Raw genomic sequence first — 13,442 nt, 5'->3', positions numbered from 1 at the left:
GACTTTTTGCTCTTGGCCATTAATGCCTTAGTCATCCAGAGTTGAGTGGCACTCCTTCAGCCTCTGTGTGTGTCGGCCATTTCCTCTGAATCCTTAGCCCTGCAGTCACAGACTCTGTCAACACGTTCTGAGAACAAAGTGTTTTTTTAGTGGTGGCTATTTAAAGAAAAGTCAAAACAAAACAAGGATGAACATTTTGAACGACTAAATACTTAACACTACTTCCATTATAAACATTTATTTTCCCCAGTCAGTTTAGTCATGATTTGTTTTTACAGAATGTATATACATTTTAATAATAGTCAGAGTATTATTTTGGGTCACAATAACCATGAACGGCTCAGCAGTGTTGCATAACAAAGTATTATGGCATCATTAACGGTATCATTAATATTTATTAGTGTTAAGGGGGAGCTAGGTTTGCATTATATGTAATGATCTCCTTATAGGTTTTGTATATCAAATATACAGCATGAATATATAAAATAAGTTTTCCTTTTGTGTATAAATATATGAAAAAGTACTACATTTACTTGAGAAGTGTAAAAGTAGCATCAACTCAAAGTAATCATGTAAATTAGAACCACTGTAAAATGACGGTGAATACAGTGCTTGAATAAATGCTGATGGCTTAGCTTGTTTATTTTATTTTGTACTTTTCCATGAGGTCATTTCAACTACAGCTACTGGTGGTAATACATTGCACACATACAGGTAACACAATTTAAATTTATGTTTGTTTTTATGATGAAAGGCAATGATTTAAAAACCTAAACAGATCATTTCTCATCTGCTGAGCCGTGATTGGTTGGTTACATAAAAGCGTCGCCTCAGTTAATAAATTATCCTCTCAGTGGGGAAAAGGCAGAGCATTGGAGTAGCATACATAGCAAACACTTGTGATTTATGTGGCTTTAGAAACACATTACTATCCTGCAGGATGACAGACAACAAATGGTATGAGCATGCGTGAGTGAGTTTTGGAGACAAGGGAAACGGGGTGTGCTCAGCTGTGTGAAAACAAGAGGGAAAACTAACATTCTCCATCACGTACCCTCCCATACCTTTTCCCACTGGTTTCGACTCTTTAAAAGCTGCTGCCAGTGTTGTCTGTCAGGCTCATTATCACTTTGCCTGGGCTTGAGGGAATTACTATCCAGCTTTCTAAACACAGGCACACTGCAGTGGGATTTATATTAGGATAGAGCAAAAGAGGGATCAAAAGTCCTGATACAACAAGTTCATTTTTAGGACTGTTAACATATTGGTGGACAACTTCCATTGTGAGATGCTTCTGTGTTTAAACATCCTGTTGATGGTACTCCTCCAACCGGCTCTTTCAACCCCAGTGCAGCTGACAACTCCGTCCCGAGGATGTCCCAGCTGTAAATCAAAGTCCACACAGCGTCAGCCGGTTGTAGCTTTAAATGCCACTGCTCTTGCCATTGGAGAAGCATGTGGGGTTTACACCCTCAGCTGCGCCCAGGGTCTGCGTTGTGCACCTTCAGAGGATGAGCTGAGGCCCCTCCGTGCCCTGCTGGAAGGCAGGGGAGTCTGTACTAATGTGAGCAGCATCAGCCCGACTGAAAGTGTCCCAACTGTAGGTAAGACAAGATTCAAGAAAGTGATGTTCATGATGTATGGGTTTCATCAACCATTTGCTGATTTGTTTGTCAGGATTTAACATCGTAACATTTCACATGTTAGCAACAAGTGAGCATTTGAAAAATCTTCCTGTGAATGTGATCAAGGGTTTGGAATATTAAAGAGGACATTTGAACTGAAGAAAATCCTCTGTTTTTGCACAAGTTTCAGGAAAGGAGATGTAGTGAAACATCGCAGTATTTTGCATTAAAATGGTTTTATGACTCAATGGTCGCAGAATAACTAAAGATTTTCAAGATGGGTTTTTACTTCATCTAATAGTCTTTTTAGTATCATCCTTGCTATTAGATAACTGTGAGTAAAGTGCATTAAAGTTTTTGAAAAGTTCATAAAAGAAACATTTGGAGCTGACTTCACAAAAATAGTCAAATGGAATGACTGTTGTTTGATTAAGGTGTTTACGAAGAAGAAGTGATCAATGCTAAATGTTTTGTCTGTATTTGATCCTAGCCCCAGCAACTACAGAGGATCCAGATGAGGTAACAACATCATTTTTACTGATTGACCTTCAGAATGCAGAGCCATGAATACAGTCAGATACTTGTGTGTTTTCAACTCTTACAGCCTCCATGTCGTAAACTTCTAACTACACTTATCGATGGTCTTGATGCCCACGTATTTCAGTTGAATCAGGATATCTACATGCCCAACTGTGACAAGCGTGGTTTCTTCAGAAGGAAGCAGGTGAGTTTGCAAATGAGAGGAATAATAAAAAGCTTTTCTTACAGATGTTTGGTTGTAATCCCAGCTGAAAAACTATATTTCTTTTTGTTTTGTTTGTGCAGTGTTGGTCGTCTCGAGGTAAGCGACGTGGCAAGTGCTGGTGTGTGGATCAGAAGGGTGTGAAAGTCCCCTCAAACACTAAACAGAAGGGCAGCCTGAGTTGTTGAATGACATGAAGTCTGCAAAAATGAAGCACAGGAGGCTGAAGCTTTATTATAAAGACGAGACAAAGATGAAGGAACACCAAACAGAGTCTAAAGGGGCTCAGCAGAGTCTCACATTTCAATTTCCACCAGCCAGAAGCAGCTCTCCACCAATGAAAAGCTGTTTCCAAATCAGTTGTAACTTTGTCTCCTTGCGCCCTCTACTGAACATATTAGGATTGCTTTATTAGACTTGACTTTCATTTCTGCTTATATGAGATGTAGATCTAATCTGTTAAATTATCCATACAAGTGTCACATAGAAGTAAGTTTCAAAAATACCCCCCATGGTTTGAGCGACAAATATTTGAGTTATACACCTTTATCATTAACATTACAAGCCATCAAGCATTATCAGGAAAAGATGTTTCTATGAATGTTATATATATATTTGTATGTATATTTACAGTATTTGTTTTTACTTTGAAACCACTGTAATTGTATTACTGTAATTTCTGTACACAATCTCTTTATAATCTTATTTATGTTGCTTTGAATATGATATTGTATTTATATTAATATATCTAATCATTTGAAAAAGTCATTTATCAGTGGTTGCCCATTAGAGCAAACACTTAAGGTATGTGTGTTTCGATTACAGAATTAAAAGGGCATTATTATGATTTTTTTTGGCATTCATGAAGAAAACGTGCCTCTCAAACAATAATTGGAGTTGTGTTCAAGAAAGGTTAAAACTGAAACTGATGGGCAGTATTGCAAACATGCCCACAAGACACTCTATGGATGCTTTGTGGATTTTGTGCATATAAATAACTTTTGTTACCTTTTTAAAATAAAAATACCAGCACAAGTCATGCAAACGTGTCTGTTATTTAACATATAGGAGTTAAAAGGTAGAACAAACCCAATGAAGGATTGATTATTTGGCAACAATAAAACAATTTCACAGTTTATCATCTTCTTACTTATAGTTGAAGAAAGCAACAACATGTTGGTAATGCAAAATGTTGACAGAAATAAATACTGAGTGACATGAAAATAGAAATAACTGCATATTCCATCAGACTTTTTGTCAAGACTATTATACTGAAAGGTGTTTTTGTTTTATCAACCTCATTTAGATGAATGGAATTATATAACAAACCTCCACTCCCTATGACAGTGGCTCCAAACCATAAGGCTGCCAGGCCCTAAGATAAATCTAAAGAGGTGATTTAGATAGTTAAGTGGTAAGGGGGGAAGAAAAATAATTTTGTTTATATTTGCATTTGAAGTACAAAATGCTTTTCCTCTTTATGCCTCAAATCCTTGAAAATAGGCAAAAAGAGAAGCATTTAATCATTTGTCACAAGATAATTGTATTTTAGTATTTGTGAGGAGCTATAGGAAATTATAATGATCAGGATAATGACTCAAATAAATCGGCAGTGAGGACACTATAGTCCACATATATTGTTTGGCAGAAGAGCCCATTTCAAAATAAGACCCATACTCAAGTCAAGTAGCTTTAGTTGAGTAGGCTACTTGAGTAAAGCTACCTAGTTATGCTCCTTTCCACCACTGAAACCAGTCACACATCACGTGCATGAGATGAGTAAAGATTATTTCTGCACATTGCTGCTTCATGCCGACTGTATTGCTGATTTCGTTCCGAGTTTGTAGGTGTTTTCTTTCATAGTGGTACTGAATGGAACAACGTCTCTGGACCAGGAGGCGTTAAGTCAGCAGGTTGCAGCTGCAGAGACGCAGACTACAAGGCGGACTTCAGACTACTTTACATAGACAGAACGCCACTACAGATACAAGCTATCCCTGCTCCCAGACTGAGATACAGGTGCCAATGCCATGTCTTCTCCCGGTGCCACCTCCAGCCCTCTGAGCAGCCTGGCGCCCAAAAGGAAAACCAAGAAGAAGCATTTTGTGCAGCAGAAAGTGAAAGTTTTCCGAGCAAGTGACCCCGTGCTGAGCGTGCTGATGTGGGGAGTCAATCACTCGGTAGGTACGTGGGCTTTTAAATTATTTTAACGTATGTGTGAATATGTGTTTATTAACTCTTCACCCATTGATCATGCACAGATTAATGACCTGAGCCATGTGCCTGTACCTGTCATGCTGCTCCCAGACGACTTCAAAGCCAGCACCAAGATCAAAGTCAGCAATCACCTCTTCAACAAGTACTGTGCTCCACCCAAATCTGTCCGTCTCATTGTAGGAACCTTCATCCTGCTTCCTCTGATTTGCACCGATTTGTTTGTGGCCCCCGCCTGTGTTCGCAGCCCCCCCTTTAGAGAACAACAATGTTTTTACTGTAGTAACAAAACCTTAAACACTGTTACAGCCATAACTACTTACAATAACTGCCCGAAAATATGAAAGATATAATAATATTGATTGCCTGGGGTATGATGTGTTGTTTGCAATGTTGTCAATGTAATGTAAAACAATGAAGTGAACATTAGGTTTTGGGAATGCATTTTTTAATGTACAAGTTTAAGACTAACAAGAGACAAAACAGATTAATTTAATGAAACCCCTCAGATAATGTTGCGCTGACAGAGGATGAGCAATAATCAGAGGAAGTATAACCAGACAAATACTTTAAAAACTATTTATGAAAGCTGTGCTATACACCACTCTAGGTTCAGTTTCCATACTAATGGAGTCTAGAAAACTTGAGTGGCTTTCAATAATCTCTTAATCCATCCAGGAATCCAGGTTGTGTAAAGACTTATAAACAGAAGTGGGGAGAACAACACAATATGTTTTCTCAAGTTAAAAAGTACCATCACTTGGTGAGATTAATTCAAGTATTTTTGTTGTAGATTATACTTTAGTGAAGCTGCAGGACATACTGTCAAGAGAATTAAGTCAAATAGTTTAATAGTAACCTATGAAGCAGTTGTCAATTTCGATAATCAAAAAAACAGTATATTGTAGCTTTCAGTGGAAATATATACAACAAGTTACACTATTTGTGTTAATTAATGAACAAAATTGTAATTGGTTAACGTCTCTGCTTGGATCCAATTACTGTTGTTGAAAGAGTATGTCAATCAAACATGAACTAAAATTAAACCATGTTACTTTTGGGAATTGAAATAACAAATTTGAAAAAATTCAGATCCCTATTCTTCTAAAAAATATGTCTTTTATGGAAACATTGGTAGCAGTTGTGAAGCCCCCAGTCAACAACAGTTGCTAATGATATGCTGAGTGAAGTATATCAAGCTGCATTGAACCTTTTTATGTTTTTCTTTCAGAGAGAATCTTCCAGGACAGTTCAAATTTAAGGACTACTGCCCGCAGGTGTTCAGAAACCTGCGGAGAGCGCTTCGGTATAGAGGACCAAGATTACCAGGTACAGCTTTAAACTGACTGCAAATCCACATTGGATTTTCCAACAAAAAAACATGGACAGAAACAACAATACCTTCCCTAACAAGATCTAACTATTTAGAGACACAGTATTTCATTAACACTGAACATAAAGGTTTTTCAGTGTGTGTTTTGTCTTTTCTTTAAAAAACACACACTCTGCTGCCTGAATTGAGCTGCTCCCTTCTAAATTTGCATTTCTTTGTGTAGTATTTGCATGTGCCAGGTGGCAGACAGAGTCATCATCTGCTCTGCTCATTGTACATTTGCTTAGCCCACAATTGCTATGTGAGGCAAACTATATCTATAAACTCTCTATATTCACTTTAATAAATGTGCTGATAAATGTTTTAACACTTTCTACAAAGACCATATCTATAATGTATAGTGAATAGTAATGCATGCATAATACTTCATGACTACACTAACACACTTAATCATCTCTGATGCACTATCAATAGCATAAAATATTATAGATGTGTCTCATAATTGATTATAAATTAAAGCATCTTATGGACCCTAATGACTCGTTCTAAACTAGAGTTTGACTGGTGGGGCTTATAATGTTAGGAATATTTATACCAACCTAGGCACACCTCAGCAGACAACTCATAGCTTGCTTTAAAAGTACTGTATCACAAGTTATCATCGTATATGTACAGTACAGAGACGCACATATTGGTGCATAATAATGAATGTTTAATCTTAAAGTTTAAAAAGCTGGTGGTAAATGAAATGCATTTAATTTTATTAATTAACCTATGCAGAACTATAAGGGATTATCGTCTTACATAATAATCAATGATGCAACCTAGATTATTTTAAATGAATACTTTGAGGCTTATAATTATTTATAAGCCTCATCAATAATGTTTAATGAATGCAGATGTGGTCAAGTGTTTCTTCTTCACATTTGTAAAATGATGCAGCAGTTTTCTTGTAACGCAGTGTGCATAATTGCAAAATACTTTCATTTGATGATAACACGAGTATGCTTTCTATCTTAAATGTCTATTTGCTTCATAAATAGTGTTTCAGTGCAAAAACGGTTGTAAAACAGGACACGAATGTAATGGAAGTAAAGGTTTTACTGGGCAGATGTATTGTTTGTTTCATTTCACATGTTGCCATCCTCTCTCTCACCAACAGGTGTCTCTGGCCCGCAGTGCTCCACTCAAAGATGAGGAGGGGCAACACGAGGAGCTGCTGCTGACATCATTCGACCGCACATTGATAGTAAAAGAAATCTCCAGTGAGGAGGTGGAGGAAATTCACAACATCCTCTCTGAGTATCACCAGGTAGGATTAACTCTGGGGGGAAAGGCTTACCTGTGGCAGGAGGTTTCCTTTGACAGTAAGAAAAGCATCATCCTAGTAGATCTACATTCTAGTTTGTGACGAACTCCAGTCCGTATAATCTGAGGAGACGTTTCATTAGTCACATATTTTTCCCCTCCTGTATCCTTTGTATACCCGGAGAAAATGTGCACATTCTGTGATAACTGTGGTTGCCATGGCAAAGGTTTTACAACATCAAAGCAATAGGACGAGCATTTGAATTTCAAACGGAGAGGTTTTGACTAGCAGTAATGATACATGACCAGAGCTCTCATTTCAATTTGAATTGATAAAGATATAAGCAAACACATGCTTTCATGACTGTGTGTGCTTCTACAGGCATTCATAATGAGAGAGATAGAAAAGATCCATAAGAAATTTAACAGGAAATAATACTTGACATTACATTTTGTATTAAAAAAAAACCACTCAATACTTGAGTTCTGCTTATGCACTTGGTTGTAATCAAGAAATGGTTCCATTAGTTTTATTCCAAAACACCCGTTGTTTGCAGAAAGAAGTCCAGTTTATAATAAAAAGACCCTGCTTCTCACTTCTTTGTTACCTCAGTAAACATTTCACTGATAAGTTCATCTCCTCACTTGCTAGTGTCAATGCTATTTCAATACTGCGTGATGTCAATTTTGTAAAAGAACACGAAAAAACAGTTTGTGCTTTAGGGCACGACTACATTGTGATTGACAGGTCTCTACCACAAGCTGTCTGTGTTTTTGTCTTAAAACTTTAAACATTTCTTCAAAGTTTGATTGTACATTGCTCCAGTGTCCTGTGTCACTCCTGGTTCAAATAAAACCAAGAAGGCAATTGCCAAAATAACAAAATCAAGGCTTCAATACTATAGTCCACAAAATCCACAAAATGTATGACATTACGTTGACAATGTGAACACCTATTGTACAGTCTATTGTTGCTAGCCGTATTCTTCTTCTCTGCTTTTCTTGGTGATTGTTGAGTTTCTTGGTGCATTAATTCCACCTGTTTATCCATGTCATGAAACCATTGGCAGGACTTTGCATTGCATCATCGTATGCTTGCACAATATAAACAAAACAGTGGTACACATAATCCAAATATTTCCTTATTGTCTTACGTTTTGATAAATCCTTAATTTTCCCAACATTCATTGTCTATTCTCTGCTGTTCCCTTCTAGCATATCGTCACCTGCCACGGCAGTACGCTGCTCCCTCAGTTCCTGGCCATGTACAGAGTCACTGTGGAGAGCGAAGACACCTACCTGCTAGTAATGAGGAACATGTTCAGCCACACACTGCACGTACACAGGAAGTATGACCTAAAGGTAAATCCTGCAGGAGGCTTGAAGCTGGATGAGGATTCAGAAAGTAGTATTTTTCAACTCAGCTCATTTTGCCACCTGACTGCTGCATTTATAAATAAAACACTGACTGGCAGTGGTCCTGTGATCGATAAAAACTAAGGCAGGATAATAGTTTTGATAAGTAATGTTTGAAAACTGTATAGTTTACATGCTATTTTGGCTTGATAGTTAACTTTTAGTGACTTTGGGTTTGTTTCTTTCCTCAGGGGTCCCTTGTGTCTCGTGAAGCAAGTTTTAAAGAGAAGGTGAGATCTATAAAAGGAAAAGGTTGTATGATAACTCTAGTTGACTCTGCTTTATGCATTCTTGTAACCAGTATAGAACCCCACAAGGTATATATTGAAAAATATTGTAGGTCTAATACAAAACTGACAGAAGGTTGAGGCTCAGAGAAAAAGCTGCATAGTGCTGCAGGGATGATTTATTTTGTTGGATAGGATTTTTCACAGTATGTGTAAATGACACTTTGTTTTCAGCAAGATAATCCTCACAAATGAACACCACTTTTTTAAAGCATTATACCAAACTTATTTCAGGCATGTAACCAACAACAGGCACAACTGACGAGGTAACCTGTCATGGAAAAATCCTTACTCAATTACAGTTTTTTAAGCACTTTATCACAAATCCGTATGTTACTGGCACCATGGTGCAGGTCATAGATCTATTGATACAGAGCACAGTTAGGCTATATTGATATTTCACAACCATGTTTGGGGCAATGGATTTGAACTTGCAGAAACTTCCGTCAGATAAAAGATCAATGAGTCAGACTATAAATAACATTATAACATAAACACCCACGCTTTCTCGTTTCTCGTTGGATTTCAATACTTAGCCTGAGTGTTGTCTTGGAGAGTTTGAAAACTGTCTGCTGATCTTAATGCTGCAGAGAAAAAACTAATTTATTACTCACATCAACCTGTATTGTTTAATGTAATTGAACAAAGACTAGTGAAAATATAATGGATTAAATCCTGCAAGCGTAGTTGAGCAATAAGAATGAGATATAACGATACGTTGGCACAGCTACTGTTTATGGATTGTCTTGTTAAAGGGAAACATGTTGAAAGATAGGTGAAGACTTACTTATCCCACTTAAAAGATTTTCTGGTCTTACATTTTTTAAAGTGCTTCATTTATGTTATACTGCACTCACATAAAAAAAAGCTGAATCCTACATTTCCCATAAAGTACCTCCCTTCAGTCATTGGCTGGTTGGTATTTCTCCTGAAGATTAACCAGACTTTCATGTTAAATTGCGCAATGCCCCTTTAGCAGTCCTCCAAATCATCTGAGTGCTAATTTGGAAACAATAATATGAAATGTTAACAGCCTGGTAGGTGAAATAATTATAGTGAGATCTTAGAGAACTGTAATTAAATTGATAAAAGGTCAATTAAATCTATAACTCTTTGTTGCATGCTTAACGATTACAACATAATGAGATGAATTGGTGGCGGCTGAGCCACGGGCCTATTTGCAGGTGTGGGCGTATGTTAAGTACCCCAGTTGGAAATGCTGTGTCTCTAACAACAAACCAGAAGAATCTTTTTGAAATGTGCGACTGAGGGCAGAGTGTGAAATCACATTCCCAATATTTTATATAATTGTTATTGTTTTTGACACATTTTTGTTTAATATTAGAACATTAGATAAGTTTGCACAGAAATTCACTCAGGAAATAGGCCTTAAATAACATAGGAACCCCTCTGTTAAGCTTGACCTCAATAAAAAAGACTAAATAATAGCTTGGTAAATGGTTGCAGTCTAAATAACTGCAGGGCTGAGGAAACCTTTGATCTTTCCAACTGTGTTCATTCTGAAAACAAAATGTGGGGTTTGTGTTATTTGACATTTATGTTGTTGGAAATTGCATGAGAAAACTGCTAAAGGATATTATGATCTCTACGCTAAAATCCATATTTTACGTTTCCTGATCATAGCTCTTTATTTCCAGGTGAAAGAGCTGCCTACTTATAAAGATGTAGACTTCAGGAATAACATGCAAAAAGTTTATGTGAGCGTCGAGGAGAGGGAAAAGATCATGGACAAGCTGAACAGAGATATTGAGGTAAGAAAACTGTGTTGGAGAGGGGACCATTGTTTTCTCATACATAACTTGTTCACATGTACATATCCTCTTACTGCAGTTTCTAGTGCGTATGAAGATCATGGACTACAGCCTGCTGCTGGGCATCCATGATGTAGAGCGGGCCGAGAGGGATGAGGAGGACGAGGAGGACATGGAGTCGTCTTATGAAGAGGAAGAGGAGGAGGAAAATGGCCTGGCTCATGCTTCACGCTCCACCTCACCTGAAGGTATCGGGGGCTACATGAACTCCTTCAAACCCATGGGCCCCGGCGAGTTCGACCCTTACGTGGACGTGTACGCTATTCAGAGCGCTGTTGGTGAGTCCTGACGACTGAGATACACTATCTCTGCTTAAGTAGGTCACAGGAGCTCTGTACTGTTATTAAAGAAGTCACAATATCTGGTATTTATGATAACTATTATATTTAAAAAAAGGAAAACGTATACATCTTGTTTGTAATACATGTGATAATATCATAAATATGAAGTAAATAAATAAACAAGCAAATAGTTGTTTGTGCCTTATATAGTTACAAACTCTCTTTGCACCTCCCTGCACTCGTATAATTGACTTATTGTCGTTGTTGTTTTTTCTAAAGATACAGCAATAATTTATAAGAAAAGATAAGACCAGATAGCCCTTCATTCATCCCCGTAGGGAAGAAACTTTGGCATCGCAGCAACAGAATAAGATTCACATAAGGATCATAAGAATAAAGATAAGATTAAACATGAAAGTATGAATTAAAAAAACAACAACAATAACATAAGGTGAAAACCCTTAAGTAGCTGAATTTACATAAAGATAGTTGGTTATATGTTATATGGTAAAGCGTTGATGATAGATGAAAATCTGGTATTGTGACACCCCTCGTTGTAATACACTTGAACTTCATTTAATGCTCTGATGCAGTAGATAAGGGCATGTATGCATCGACTCACTGAAGGCTCTGAATCCCTCCCCTGTAGGTGCACCGCAGAGGGAGGTGTATTTCATGGGCCTGATTGACATGCTGACACAGTACGACACCAAGAAGAAGGCTGCTCACGCTGCCAAGGCTGTCAAACACGGGGTGAGAGGTTTAAAAGGATTGGTTGGCATATGCTGTCTTTAAATGTCTCTCCTGTGAAGTGTTAAGGTTTTCATGTTTATTCAGTTATCTTATAACAAACTGTGTCTGTGTGTGTTTTTGTTTATGCAGGCAGGAGCAGAAATCTCCACAGTTCATCCAGAGCAGTATGCTAAACGTTTCCGGGAGTTCATCACTAAGATCTTTGCTTAGTTCAATGATGCAGTAGACTCCGGTCATCATGTTATAACAGGAGTCTCATTATACAATACTTATGTAATCTCAAATCAAATTAAGACACACTGAAAATGTATTGTTAATTTGTTAATTATCTACATGAGCTATTACCGTTGATGTCATTCTGTACTGCAATATGTACTGTACAGTTAGCGTATTTCTGAATGAAGATCTGGCTTTGCAGACAGGAGTAAATTACTTTTTGGCATCTTGTCTTATTTAATGGGTTTTCTTTTGTTTTCATTTTTTTGGCAAAACTCCATCCCGAAACACGGAAGGAAAGCTGAGATGATGATGAAACATTTTTTTCTCAACACAATAATTGTGGAAAATGTCTTGCTGCTGCTAGGGAGAAAGATGTACATTTTGTTCTTGATTATTAATTTAGGACTCTCTCTTTTTTTTCTAGTCATGACAACACATTACAACCCAAGAATAATTTGGGCAAATATACATTGTCTGAATTGGGAACAATGAATTATTCATGTCATTGTCAGCACCAATGTGTGATTGAAGCTCGAAATAAACAATGTTATCTCACTAAAATGTTGCCATATGCAGAATTAAAATGAATAGCACTAAAACAACAATGTAAATGAGTGCCAGCTGTTACACAGTGCCTAGTACTGACAGCTTTTTTAAAGAATGACAATTGTACGATATTTAGCAGTATGCAAAGTCAAGCATTGGATAGTAGTCTCAATTATGATTTGATGAATATGTGCTATATTTACAAAGAGTAAACAAACATGTCAGACTGGCAAATTCATAAAGCTTTTATAATCCATTTCCTTTATTGGTACAAAATATAACCGCTGCCATTATTGGGGAATAAATTGGTTCAAATAATCTGCTGAAGATTTAAATATAAGAGGTTGAATGATTATGTTTTCAAAGCCTGAAAACTGAAGAGAGTTACTTGCACAGCTCCAGTAGTGCTGAAGGCAACACTCCTCTCAGCTCTGTGTTAAGTATTTATTGTGCGACATAGCACTGCAATGCTTCAGTGGAAGATACACACAGGCTTGCATCATCTGAAAGGCATGGTAGCACACAAATTATTAAGCTGTAAATTGATCAAAGGGCTTTTGCCAAATCGTGTTGCTTGGATCCAGCCTTATGTTGTATTTCTTTTTTCGCCTTTGAATGCAATGAACAATCTTGCAACAAAATGTTCCCACATGAGCAAAAGATAAAAGGAATCACAAACTTCGTATTTGTCAAAGTGAGGGCAAGTTAAAGCAGATTGTGATTCATGGCAGTACATTCCTCTGAAATGTATTCTCAGTGGCAAAGCATTCATTTTTGTCCTTATTTAGTCCCTCTGCTGTGTCCCAGTCCTCCTGGCACACATTCTCTTACACAGTCTCCTTCTGAGATTATCTGTAGGGTTTTCACTTTTAATGAGTGGACAAAC

At 37.3% G+C, this 13,442-nt stretch overlaps 2 protein-coding genes and 1 long non-coding RNA gene across 3 annotated transcripts; 2 read left to right on the top strand and 1 right to left on the bottom strand.

Moving 5' to 3' along the window:
• Positions 1-624: 624 nt before the first annotated feature.
• On the bottom strand, positions 625-2,631 carry LOC134883299 (uncharacterized). The gene is made up of 2 exons (XR_010168260.1): positions 2,392-2,631; positions 625-1,598 (listed from the first exon to the last, which is right to left on the bottom strand). It is a non-coding gene; the product is annotated as an uncharacterized LOC134883299 (long non-coding RNA).
• On the top strand, positions 1,056-3,406 carry LOC134883298 (insulin-like growth factor-binding protein 5). The gene is made up of 4 exons (XM_063911608.1): positions 1,056-1,604; positions 2,116-2,144; positions 2,230-2,349; positions 2,451-3,406. The coding sequence occupies exons 1-4, from the start codon at positions 1,289-1,291 to the stop codon at positions 2,553-2,555; spliced, it is 570 nt and encodes a 189-aa protein (XP_063767678.1). The 5' UTR covers positions 1,056-1,288; the 3' UTR covers positions 2,556-3,406.
• A 942-nt stretch (positions 3,407-4,348) lies between these two features.
• Positions 4,349-12,896, top strand: LOC134883297 (phosphatidylinositol 5-phosphate 4-kinase type-2 gamma-like). Its single transcript, XM_063911607.1, is given in 11 exon segments — positions 4,349-4,547; positions 4,629-4,726; positions 5,813-5,876; positions 5,878-5,910; positions 7,077-7,226; positions 8,438-8,584; positions 8,830-8,868; positions 10,584-10,697; positions 10,777-11,035; positions 11,688-11,791; positions 11,921-12,896. Coding segments are annotated over 11 exon segments (1,239 nt in total). The 5' UTR covers positions 4,349-4,397; the 3' UTR covers positions 12,002-12,896.
• Positions 12,897-13,442: the final 546 nt, after the last annotated feature.

Source organism: Eleginops maclovinus, chromosome 20 (genome assembly GCF_036324505.1).
Source record: "Eleginops maclovinus isolate JMC-PN-2008 ecotype Puerto Natales chromosome 20, JC_Emac_rtc_rv5, whole genome shotgun sequence".
Classification (NCBI taxonomy): Eukaryota; Metazoa; Chordata; class Actinopteri; order Perciformes; family Eleginopidae; genus Eleginops; species Eleginops maclovinus.
This window is presented reverse-complemented; position numbering and strand designations above follow the sequence as displayed.

Coding starts and splice junctions, on each gene's coding strand:
- LOC134883298 (XM_063911608.1), top strand. CDS start 1,289: ATGCTTCTGTGTTTAAACATCCTGTTGATGGTACTCCTCCAACCGGCT. Junction 1,605..2,115: donor TGAAAGTGTCCCAACTGTAG/GTAAGACAAGAT, acceptor ATTTGATCCTAG/CCCCAGCAACTACAGAGGAT. Junction 2,350..2,450: donor GTTTCTTCAGAAGGAAGCAG/GTGAGTTTGCAA, acceptor TTGTTTGTGCAG/TGTTGGTCGTCTCGAGGTAA.